At 48.8% G+C, this 12,657-nt stretch overlaps 5 protein-coding genes across 5 annotated transcripts; all 5 read left to right on the forward strand.

Moving 5' to 3' along the window:
* Window positions 1-53: 53 nt before the first annotated feature.
* On the forward strand, window positions 54-1,259 carry H6S33_002650 (uncharacterized protein; the record flags this gene model as incomplete). Its single annotated transcript, XM_044834010.1, has 1 exon — window positions 54-1,259. The coding sequence occupies one exon, from the start codon at window positions 54-56 to the stop codon at window positions 1,257-1,259; it is 1,206 nt and encodes a 401-aa protein (XP_044692811.1).
* A 1,113-nt stretch (window positions 1,260-2,372) lies between these two features.
* Window positions 2,373-2,598, forward strand: H6S33_002651 (uncharacterized protein; the record flags this gene model as incomplete). The annotated part of the gene is made up of 1 exon (XM_044834011.1): window positions 2,373-2,598. A coding segment is annotated over one exon (226 nt), but the record flags the coding sequence as incomplete, so codon positions are not given.
* A 57-nt stretch (window positions 2,599-2,655) lies between these two features.
* Window positions 2,656-4,422, forward strand: H6S33_002652 (uncharacterized protein; the record flags this gene model as incomplete). The annotated part of the gene is made up of 3 exons (XM_044834012.1): window positions 2,656-3,210; window positions 3,264-3,878; window positions 3,908-4,422. Coding segments are annotated over 3 exons (1,685 nt in total), but the record flags the coding sequence as incomplete, so codon positions are not given.
* A 77-nt stretch (window positions 4,423-4,499) lies between these two features.
* Window positions 4,500-5,273, forward strand: H6S33_002653 (uncharacterized protein; the record flags this gene model as incomplete). Its single annotated transcript, XM_044834013.1, has 1 exon — window positions 4,500-5,273. The coding sequence occupies one exon, from the start codon at window positions 4,500-4,502 to the stop codon at window positions 5,271-5,273; it is 774 nt and encodes a 257-aa protein (XP_044692814.1).
* Window positions 5,274-6,261: 988 nt separating this feature from the next.
* On the forward strand, window positions 6,262-8,493 carry H6S33_002654 (uncharacterized protein; the record flags this gene model as incomplete). The annotated part of the gene is made up of 1 exon (XM_044834014.1): window positions 6,262-8,493. One exon carries the CDS (start codon window positions 6,262-6,264, stop codon window positions 8,491-8,493), a length of 2,232 nt encoding a protein of 743 aa, XP_044692815.1.
* Between the last annotated feature and the right edge of the window lie 4,164 nt (window positions 8,494-12,657).

Here is a 12,657-nt window from a genome sequence, read left to right on the forward strand (position 1 = left end):
TTGGACAAGACAAAACTTTGGAACTCATCACGCGTAACTTTTATTGGCCAAAAATGAACGAGTGGATTGATGATTACGTTCGGTCATGTGACGAGTGCCAGCGCAACAAACCCAGCCGCCATAAGAAATACGGTGCGTTTCTTCCACTGTCCACACCACATTCTGTCTGGCAATCGATATCAATGGACTTTGTCGTGCAGTTACCGGAATCAAAAGGATATAACCAAATCTGGGTAGTAGTCGATAGGTTCTCGAAGATGTCGCACTTCATCCCCCTAGTAGCAGAAACGACCGCGCAGGATTTAGCGAAGATATTCCTCGGTCAAATCTGGCGTCTTCATGGGCTGCCTCTCGATATAGTTTGCGACAGAGATGCAAAGTTTACTTCAAGCTTTTGGGCATCCCTTATGGAATTGTTGGACGTGAGGATAAGAATGAGTACAGCTTTCCACCCTCAGACCGATGGGCAAACAGAGCGGGTCAACCAAACCCTCGAGCACTACTTACGAGCGTTCTGCAACTACGAGCAAGATGATTGGGCAGAGCTACTCCCGTTGGCGGAGTATGCTTACAACAACTCGGTTACCACCGCCACGGGCCAATCTCCGTTCTATACCAATTACGGTTACAACCCAAGAACCAACTGGCCGACGGAAGCCGAAGTGGTCAACCCAACCAGTGACCTGTACGCCCACTTCATCCGAGGAGTTCACGACTCTGCTCTCGCTCGCTTAACTGTCACCAGGGAGAAGATGGGGAAATACTATGATCGGAAAAGGGACGAACCGCCGAACTTCAAGATAGGCGACATGGTCATGCTCAATGCGACCAATATTAAGACCCGTCGCTCCACCAAAAAGCTCGATCATAAGAAACTCGGTCCGTTCAAGATCATCCGACTAGCGGGAAAACGAGCCTGTGAATTGGAACTGCCACCACAAATCAAAATCCATAACGTGTTCCACATTGAACTTTTGGAACGTTACCGACAGAGCAGTATCCCAGGCCGCGAACAACGTCCCCCGACTCCCGAGGAGGTCGATAAGGAAGGAGAGGTTCTATATGAAGTAGAAAGTATTGTGGGAAGTCGGAAGAGTAGGAGAGGATTAGTGGAATACCTGGTGAAATGGCGGGGCTATTCGATGAGTGACTGTACGTACCAAGTCATGGACGCTATGGATGAAGAGGTACTTGATCTTGTCCGCGACTTCCATCGAAGGAACCCCAAGGCCGTGAAGGACCAACGCCTGAGACTATAGAGGTACCCTACGGGGCTAAGTCCTTCCCCTCCACAGACACCGCGGGTGATATGTGGAGCAGGTTTACTGGAACCATAGTCTGTCAGAAGATGTCCCGAGACGTGACACCCTGGAAGGGGGGTAAGCTGTTACGGGCATGCCAAGCATTTACGGGAGTGAGAGAAAAGGCCAGTAAATACCCCAATACCCTCTGTACGCTAATGTCAACTCTTGACCACACTCGCGGAGTGTAGTGCGACCAATATACGACCAAAACACAGAGTCATAAAAAGCACGTTTTCGACCCCAATAATAACCCCCGGAGCATCAAACCGCCGGAGGAGAGTGTTTTGGTACCGGTGGATATATGAGGGACAGCTGGAATCAATCGGATCGAAGATCGGACCGCTCGGAGCGAATCGGCGCAAGCTGCCAGCCGACCGAGTACCTATCGGCGGTACATGTGGGCATGAGAGGACTCTGCTATGTGGGAAAGCGATGTGGGAAGAGGCCTGAGTAAGCAGCCTTGCCGTCCGAGACCTCCGAATAGCCGACGCTGACGATTATCCACCAGACGGCCGATGGAGAAGAAACATCGACAGGGAAACGTGCATTAGAGTGGATAAATAGGTTGAAGGGTTTTAGCGGCTTTAGGAGTTTGGGTTACGGACTTAGGAGTTAAAATGTTCTTGGTTGTTTTTCAGGGTCTCGGGCAGGCCCCGAGTATATTCTGTATTATTAGTAGACTGGGTCCTCGAGACAGAGCGAGGGATATAAATACTGTGTCATTCACTGACTAGCCAAACCATCATCGGCGAAATCAGAGTCTTAACAATATAAATCGTTGATACGCGAGTTACAACTTTATTTGACTATACTTTTGGAAATACTTTACTCTATCGTGACTTCGAACTCTACCCGAACTATTACGTCGAAGACGGTCGAACATCACACGCTAACTCTAGTGAATCTTTGTTGATCACGTAGCTCGCGGGGCCCGTATCGGATCAAGGAGAATCATACTCAACGTTGACTGAAGAGACCTTGGAGACTTCTACCTTTGTAGTTGTTAGCCGAACTCTGAGCTCTGCGTAGTGTACTCTTGTGGTCTGGTACGCATCCCTCACAATTACAATGACTACCCGAAGGGATAATTATTTTATAGATACCTCGGCCGTAACTGAGGAGGCCGGAGGGGAAGACTCTTTGGTAATATCAAGGGCTGCTAGCCCAGACCCTCTACTTACGGGAGGACCCTCTACACAAACTAGGCAATCGAGTAAACGCTCTGCTCAAGCCCAGTTCGTGAGGAATATGCAGGAGTTTTTGGATACCCATGAGGCACAAATGAGGTATCTTGGTTCAGCTGGACAGGCCGTTTGGCAGCAGCTACAAAACCTCCAGGAACAAGTCTAAGGGAGTGGGCAAATCCTGGATAAGAAAGCACGGCAAGAAGCCATTGCCCAAAAGCAACATCTCGAATCGCTCTTTGAGCTCGTCGCCAATGTCCAACAAGTACAAGAAGCCGCACGAGCCACCGACCACGAGGTTCTGGATCGCAACTATTGGATTACCCAGAACCAACTGTTGGAGGCGGAGCGACAACTGAGGATGGTACGAGAAGAGCGGGAGCAGGAGAAAGGGGAACAACGGGCTTTGTTTGCCCAATTTAAGCAGTCCGATGAGATAAGAAACCAACGGATAGCCGAGATGGAGGAACTACTGCGACAACATCTATCAGTAGCACCTTCCGTGGCTAGTGCTCCCTTAGACCCTAATGCACCCCGAACGGTTCCTGTTGGCAATGGCAAGAACCCCCAAAATGCTGGCCCCCAAACATCAGGGAATGGCAAGCAACCAGAAGAAGCTGGCCCAGTTGGTGGAAATGGAGGCAAGCAACCGGAAGATGCCGGCCCAGTGCAGGGAAATAGTGGCAGAAGACCGGTAGGGGCTGCTCCAGTGGGAGGGAATGGTGGAAATCTACCTCCCCGAAATCTACCAAGAGGAAACGTTGGGGGGATCCAGAGCCTTCCGAAGACGATGACGACGATAACAGTGAATGGTCGCATGGTCGGAAGAATTGGAGAATGAACCGAGGCGGGAACCGGAATTCGGCGCCGCCTGAGGACGAAGATATGGTAGATTCGCTCGCCAAAATACCTTTTGAGTTCGATAATGCCCGGAAGCATAACCTGCGGCATTGGCTCATGGAGTGCGAGATCTACTTCGAGCAGAAGCCAAATAAGTTCCGAACGGACAGAAATAAGGTACTGTTCGCTGGAACGTATACGTGTGGGTTGGCAAAGGAATGGTTTATGGAATATATCGAGACCAAGATGCTAGGACCGGCAGCCGCGGACTACGCTACTTGGACTCGGTTCCGTCAGGAGATCAGAAAACGCTTCCTAAGCACTCAGGAAGCCATGGAGAACGCGATGAAGATGCAGCAGTTTAAGTACTCTGCTAACATCGGGGACTACCTGACGAGAATGGAGATTATGAACCAGCATGCTCAGATGAAAGGAGCATCCTATCGCGCCGCCTTGCTCCAAGGGCTACCGAATGAAATTCGAGAGCGCCACTCACCCTTCGATCCAACCGATGACGACTCCGAGTACATCCAACGGTTGGAACGAGCCGGTAAGGCCCATGAGGCTTATCAGGAGCAGATGAAGATGTTGGGAAAAGCAGAGTCGAGAGGAAAGGAGTCGAACCATGGTGGGAACTCCAGCAGAAGGAGAAGGGGTTTAAGATCAAGGGAAGGGCTCAGACCGAGAAGAAAGAAAAGGGGCAAGATAAGAAGAGCACCAGCGAGAACAAGTCGGGGAATAAGCCAATATACCACGACTACGACGAAGCCACCAAAGGAGTTCCACAGCCGGTCCGGGACCAGCGGAAGACCGATGGTGTCTGCGTGCGATGTGGCCGAAAGGGTCATCTTTGGAAATGGTGTCGTTCAGATGCTAACAGCAGTGCATCTATCTCCTCTTTCTCCCGAAAGCGTACCCGCGATGACAATGGTGACCACGATATGGAACCACCGGAACCCCAACCTCAGAGGAAGCGTATGAGGCACCGTGCTAGGAAGCCGGCTGCTACGGCTGCTGCGGAGTACACCAGTGGGCAAGCGTTTGTGCGAGAACGCGGATCGGAATCTGAGATGGATTTCGATGAGGATTTTTAAAAGGGGACTCTGATGAGTCAGGTCAGGAGTATCCCCAGATTGCTATGTTATCACTGACGGAAAACAACAAAAAAAATATGAAAAGAAAAAGGCAGGAAGGGAGAGCGTCCCAACCGGAGAAAAAGCAGAAAATTTTGGAGGAACCAATTCACGGTCCTCGACCTATCGTTAATCAGTTCCTTTGTTTTGCGGAAAAATGTTTACCTTGTAAGGTGTTGTTGGATACTGGTGCAACTGGTCCTGTTTTGTCTGCTGTTTTTGTTGATAGCTTTGAGGTCCCGAAGGTGAAACGAGACGTCCCGGCCCGGGTATTTGGATTTACGGGAGAAGTTATGAAGGGCACGGGACACGCCTTTACACAACCATTAATTATAATGTCAAGGGGGCATCAGACGCAACTATCATTCGAGATCGCCCCTCTCCCACCTGGCATCGATGCGATACTACCGAATTGGTGGTTGAAAGAACACAAACCAGTTATAGGAGCAAATGGGGAAGTTTCCTACGATGGCGATAACTGTAAGAGTCGATGCTTCACTGACAAGGAACCTCAAATAGAAATGGACGAGAGTGTACTGGATGATCCGGAGGCCCAATTCATCGGTAGTATTTGTCTTATGGAAGATGAATCGGTCAACCTCCGCGAGACTCTTCCCTCTTGGCTCCATGGGTTCCTTAAAGTCTTCCTACCATTGGAAGCAGATAAATTACCACCGCATCGATCTTACGATCATGCGATAGATCTTGAACCAGGGAAGCAGCCACCATGGGGACCCGTTTACTCCCTATCCGAAGTCGAGCTGAAGGTGCTTCGGGAGTGTTACGGGCATGCCAAGCATTTACGGGAGTGAGAGAAAGACTAAGTAGATACCCCAATACCCTCTGATACTAATGGCAACACCACTATCGACTCCGGTTCGCACCCACGAGGTGCGGTGCGATCAATATGAGACCAAATGCGGAGTTGCGGTTTTCCTAGTTAAAAAACACGTTTTCGACCCCAATAATAACCCCCGGAGCGTCAAACCGCCGGAGGGGAGTGTTTTGGTACCGGTGGATATATGAGGGACAGCTGGAATCAATCGGATCGAAGATCGGACCGCTCGGAGCGAATCGGCGCAAGCTGCCAGCCGACCGAGTACCTATCGGCGGTACCTGTGGGCATGAGAGGACTCTGCTATGTGGGAAAGCGATGTGGGAAGAGGCCTGAGTAGGTAGCCTTGCCGTCCGAGACCTCCGAATAGCCGACGCTGACGATTATCCACCAGACGGCCGATGGAGAAGAAACATCGACAGGGAAACGTGCATTAGAGTGGATAAATAGGTTGAGGGGTTTCAGCGGATTTAGGAGTTTGGGTTACGGATTTAGGAGTTAAATGTTCTTGGTTGTTTCTCAGGGTCTCGGGCATGCCCCGAGTGTATTCTGTATTATTAGTAGATGGGGTCCTCGAGACATAAGCGAGGGATATAAATACTGTGTCATTCACTGACTAGCCAAACCATCATCGGCGAAATCAGAGTCTTAACAATATAAATCGTTGATACGCGAGTTACAACTTTATTTGACTATACTTTTGGAATTACTTTACTCTATCGTGACTTCGAACTCTACCTGAACTATTACGTCGAAGACGGTCGAACATTAAACGCTAACTCTAGTGAATCTTTGTTGATAACGTAGCTCGCGGGGCCCGTATCGGATCAAGGAGAATCATACTCGACGTTGACTGAAGAGACCTTGGAGACTTCTACCTTTGTAGCTGTTAGCCGAACTCTGAGCTCTGCGTAGTGTACTCTTGTGGTCTGGTACGCATCCCTCACAGGGAGTACCTGGACAAAATGTTGCGATTGGGAAAGATTAGGCCGAGCAAATCCCCAGCAGGAGCCCCAATCGTATTTGTGAAGAAGAAGGACGGTATTCTGCGACTTTGCGTTGACTACCGTGGACTTAACCGTGTGTCCATTAAGAATAGGTATCCGTTACCGCTTATGGACGAACTGCGAGATCGAGTGGCAGGCGCGGTTATCTTCTCGAAGATTGACCTGAAGGAAGGTTACAACCTCATCAGGACCAAAGACGGCGACAAGTGGAAGACAGCATTCCGTACGCGGTACGGGCATTTTGAGTACCTCGTCATGCCTTTTGGGCTGGCAAATGCGCCGGCGACCTTCCAGAACATGATGAATGATGCGCTGAGGGAATTCTTGGATCAGGGTGTAGTAGTATACCTTGATGATATCCTAATATATAGCAAGTCTCGAGAGGAACACAGAGAGCTGGTTGGCAAAGTACTTAGTAGGCTACAAAAATACATCCTGGTCGCCAACCCGAAGAAATCGTTCTTCGAGCTCACCGAAATCGAGTTCCTCGGATACATCCTTGCCCCAGCAGGCGTCACCATGGCACTAGATAAGGTTATGTCTGTTACGAATTGGCAAGCCCCGCGTAGCGTTAAGGAAGTACAAATCTTCATGGGCTTTGCCAACTTCTACAGAAGGTTTATCCACAATTTCTCCGGGGTCTGTAAACCCATTACCGATTGTCTCAGGGGTGATGCTAAGAACTTTGTCTGGTCTATGACGGCCCAAGCAGCCTTCGAAAAACTCAAAACCCTGTTTACGTCTGCGCCGATCTTGGTACACTTCTCTCCAGATCGCCAGACTATCGTGGAAATGGACGCAAGTGATTTTGCTATCGCCGCAATTCTATCCCAGGTTATTGACGGAAAGACTCACCCCGTTGCCTTGTATTCCCGAAAGCTTAACCCAGCGGAACTCAACTACGACGTCTGGGATAAGGAGATGTTAGGAATTGTGTCAGCCTTCAAGCAATGGCGTCACTACCTCGAAGGACCTAGCCGAACGGTCCTCGTTTATACGTATCACAAGAACTTAGAGTACTTTTCTACAACTAAGGTTCTGAACCGACGACAGGCAAGGTGGGCTGAGTCTTTGGCGGAATTTTACTTTAAGAATATTTACCGCCCGGAAACCAAAAATGGGAAGGCAGATGCACTATCGCGACGGCCGGAGTACCGTCCTGAAGGGGGAGGCACGCTTGGGAAACAGCCGATAGACAAGTTCTTTAAGCCCGGACAGTTGGCGGAGGAAGAGTTTGTGGTATCAGCGGTGTCGCTTGCCTCCAAGGGGGTGATTGACTGGGCTAAGAATTTTCTAGATCATGTCAGGCAGGCGGCATCGGGAGACCCGACATGGGTAGGAATGAAAGAGAGAGTTGAGCAAGGAGAGAAGCTGGGGGAACTAAAGGATATCGCTGAAAAAGACGGGCTACTCTTCTATAAGAACCGACTCTGCATTCCGGCAGATGACCGTATTAAGATCCGAATCGCACAGGCAGAACACGATTCGAAGGCGGCAGGACACTTTGGACAAGACAAAACTTTGGAACTCATCACGCGTAACTTTTATTGGCCAAAAATGAACGAGTGGATTGATGATTACGTTCGGTCATGTGACGAGTGCCAGCGCAACAAACCCAGCCGCCACAAGAAATACGGTGCGCTTCTTCCACTGTCCACACCAAATTCCGTCTGGCAATCGATATCAATGGACTTTGTCGTGCAGTTACCGGAATCGAAGGGATACAACCAAATCTGGGTAGTAGTCGATAGGTTCTCGAAGATGTCGCCCTTTATCCCTCTAGTAGCAGAAACGACCGCGCAGGATTTAGCGAAGATATTCCTCGGTCAAATCTGGCGACTCCATGGGCTGCCTCTTGATATAGTTTCCGACAGAGACGCCAAATTCACTTCAAGCTTTTGGGCATCTCTTATGGAATTATTGGACGTGAGAATAAGAATGAGTACGGCTTTCCACCCTCAGACCGATGGGCAAACAGAGCGGGTTAATCAAACCCTCGAGCACTACCTACGAGCATTCTGCAACTACGAGCAAGATGATTGGGCAGAGCTACTCCCGTTGGCGGAGTATGCTTACAACAACTCGGTTACCACCGCCACGGGTCAATCTCCGTTCTATACCAATTACGGTTACAACTGTAAAAATATGGCATTGCGACATCGGTTATGTATGGTAATTACTCATGTATAAGGGATGACTCATAGTTGGAACAAGGAGGCTTAGCGCTAGGATTATGTAATCAGGGGATCACGTGGTACTAAGAACTATCTGTATATAAGGAGTAAGAAACTCCCATAGTTGTCGCTGGAACTCAGCGGCGCAATAGTATCTTCTTTGCACTATAAACATATTCCTCACAAAGGTCACGTGTTCAAACCCTCCTCAAGTCGTCTATTCTCCCACACTCCAATTCACAGGTTATGAGCCCGGGTTCTGCCAAATAGAATCCGCACTACACCATCGCCACCTCGCTTAACTCAACAACACTTCATACAACATCATGCCTTCAGAAGGAGAATCGTCATCCAAGGCTGCTGAGATCAAACCCTCAGAGACAACAGCTACCAGTAACATTCGTCTCAAGTTTGATGGACTCCCTAAATTACAAGGGCAATCCAACTATCAAACTTGGGCGAGTGCCTGGAGGATAACATTCGACGCTGTAGACTGGTGGGAAGCGTTGAGCATCGAGAACCCTGACGAGAATGACACCGAACTCAGCAAAACCGAGATAAAGAAGGCTCGCAAACAAATGCACAGCCTTCTCATCTCTGCTGTATGCGAAGAAATACAACCAACAGTCGTCTCCGCCGAAAATGCATTCTACGCATGGAAGGCGCTCAAAGACCTCTACGATCGTGTCTCACCCAACACCACGATCACCCTCCTCAGCCGCGTCCTAGACACGAAGATGCAAGAAGGCGGATCACTGACCGAGCATCTCGCGACCTTCGATGCGAACTGGAATACTCTCAAGTCCAGATGCCAAAGCGCAGACCACAAACTCGCTCAGGCTCTTCTACCCCTCACCAAATCCAACGAAGCCATGGCGGCATTCCTCCTAAGTTCGCTACCAAAATCGATGAGCAACGTCGTCGATAACATCCAGACCAAACAGGATGTTACCTACGAAGACGTACGCCAACGACTACAGAACCTGGACGAGGTAGCCCCTCAAACAGGGAACAAAGTACTCCATACCAGGAGTACCACAAGCGACAAGGAATGCACCTGGTGCAAGAAAAGGGGGCAGCCTTACAAAGGCCACGAGTACACGGAGTGCAGAAAGCTCAAAGAACAGAACAAGAACAGGAAAGGAAGGAGAAAGGACAACTCGGCATCGGTTGTAGTAAATGACTCTACAACCACTATCTGTATGGTACGCCACGACATCTCCCAACCCCTTACTTGGATCCTTGATTCTGGAGCGACCTCTCACGTCCCACCCTTCCAAGACCAACTCATCAACATCCGACCTCACACCGGCAATGTCCGAACAGCTGATGGAACCAACCACGCTGTCACCGGAATGGGAAGCGCTAGTTTCAGCTGCCACCTTCCCGATGGAAGTAGATCTTCCATACTCCTCACCGATGTGCTGTTGGTCCCAACCTTGGGAAATGTGGGATTGGTCTCAGAAACCGTGCTCGACAAAAAGGGATTTAGAACGGAGTCAGGAGGAGGAAGCAAGTTGGTTACAAAAGAAAAGAAAGGAATAATTTGGGCAAAATTGGAGAAGGGACTTTGGAATGTACAAGTAGTTAGCAATACAGTTCGTTTGACCTCTTACGATGAATGGCATCAAGCGTTAGGCCACCCTGCGACACTAGAAAACTTGTATCACGACATTCAAAGGCTGCCTCCCAAACCAGAAAGTTTCCACTGCAGTCAATGTGCACTATCAAAAAGCGTACACAAGAAACCTGCACCAATTAGTACTAGATCCAAACGACCATTCGAACTAATCCACTCAGACCTATCTGGAAAGTTCAGTATACAGTCACAAGGGAAAGCTCAGTACTATATGTCCTTCATCGATGATTACACCCGCTTCGCATGGATATATCTCCTGAAACAGAAAGAAGACGCAAAGAAGGCCATCAAGGACTACGTTACAAGGATCGAAAAACAGTATAGCACAACAATACTGAGATTCAGAACGGATGGTGGTGGTGAATACATCAACAAGGACATAACGAACTACTTCGATTCACAAGGAATAGTTCATGAACAGACTCCCCCATACACTCCTGAATCTAATGGAGTTGCAGAACGATTCAACAGGACGGTAACCACAATGGTCAGGTGCATGATCATGGACCATCCTAAGTCGTTATGGGGAGAAGCATACGCAACAGCTGTCTACCTTAAAAACAGGCTACCTCACAGTACGCTTAAGGGAAAAACCCCCTTTGAAGCCCTGAAAGGAACTAAGCCAAGTATACAACACCTTCAACCATTCGGCAAAAAATGCTATGTCCACATCCCAGAAAACTCTAGGCCAGCAGGAAGCAAACTAGCACCCCGAGCGTATGAAGGAATCATAGTTGGATACTCAGACAGTGATAAAATATACCGTATCTGGATAGGAACACAACATAGGGTAATTGAAAGTCGGGACATCACATTCCCCCCTCCTGAATCAGGGGAAGTCTCAGTGGAACTCGACTTCATCCCCAGCCTGAAACCAGAAACGGCAAATGCACCATCAGACGACGGATACGAATCAGAAGACAGGTCTGATCCAGAACCCGAGTCAAATGCAATCGAAGAGAACCGTACAGAAATGCCAGGATTGTTCCCGGAATCACCGGAACTGGTTAGAAAACCACCACCGGCTACACCAGACAAGGGAAAACAACCTGCCGTACCTATGGGACAACCGCGAGACCCAAGAGACAACTGGGAGAAAATTCCAGCACCAGTCGTACCATTCAAAGGCTTCAAAGGAAAACCACTTGCGTCAACGACACCCAAAGGTACACCACCACAACCTCCAAAACGATCAGATCGAATACGCCAGCGAAAAAATAGAGAAATTGAAATGGAAGTACGAAGGAAAGAGTATGATGAGAAGGTAGTAGAACAACAGAAGTTACTTACGAGTTATATCGAAGATGTGAAAGAACATGGCCCAGGAGACAAAGCCACTGAACAAGAATTAATCGATCAATTCAAAGAAGACTTCAGACGTTATCGGGCTGAGTTAGACTTGGAATATCAAGACATATCCAAACTCCCCCCGAACTACCAAATATACCTCGTAACAGAACCTTCCACCTTCAATCAAGCTATGCAGAGCGACGATCAACACCTATGGAAAAAGGCGATACAGACTGAGAAAGACGCCCTTGACAAAGCCCATACCTGGGATATTGTCAACAGACCATCCAACCGAGCAGTAGTCAAAGGAAAATGGGTATTCAAAGTGAAACACAACGCGGACGGAACAATCGAGCGGTACAAAGCAAGGTACGTTGCTAAAGGCTTCACCCAAGTACAGTACCAAGACTACGATGAGACCTTCGCCCCCGTTGCACGATATGATTCTCTACGACTCCTACTGGCACTAGCTGCACACAACGGTTGGATACCACAACAAATGGACGTCAAGTCAGCCTTCCTGTATGGTGTACTCAAGGAGGAAATCTACATGGAACTGCCTGAAGGCTACAGGCAGGACAACAAGGTTTGTAAACTTCGAAAATGCATATACGGACTAAAGCAATCACCCCGTGAATGGTATGCTTGCCTAGCAGACTCCCTTCAACGGAAAGGATTCGTCCCAGCCAAATTCGACCCATGTGTCTTCATACATAAGAACCACCATCTATACATATCGGTGTATGTAGATGACATCATGATATTCGGACCCGACTCCCCATTCAGAAAAGAAATCAGACAACTACTCAAGGCAGATTTCGAATGTACGGATCTCGGTAACTCGAAGTTCATACTGGGAATAGAAATAACGGTAACCAACAACGGTATCACACTATCACAACGCGCATACATCAACAAGATCCTGGATAAATTTGGAATGAGTAACTGCAAACCAGTTGGCACACCACTCGAACCGAACCTCAACCTCCACAAAGGTGAACCGGAAGACCAAATCGAGAAACCAACTGAGTACCAATCCATAATAGGATCACTGATGTACGCGAGTATAGCTACCAGACCTGATATCACACATGCCGTTACCGCTCTCTCCCAGTACTCCTCATGTCCAACCGAGGACCACCTACGAGCAGCCAAGCGAACTCTCCGTTACCTCAATGGAACCAAAGACTGGAACCTGTTCTACCCGAAGGGGAATACTAGAACACTCGACGGATTCTCAGACAGTTCCTA

This window comes from Morchella sextelata (genome assembly GCF_020137385.1).
Source record: "Morchella sextelata strain SCLS chromosome Unknown scls_13, whole genome shotgun sequence".
NCBI classification, from domain to species: domain Eukaryota; kingdom Fungi; phylum Ascomycota; class Pezizomycetes; order Pezizales; family Morchellaceae; genus Morchella; species Morchella sextelata.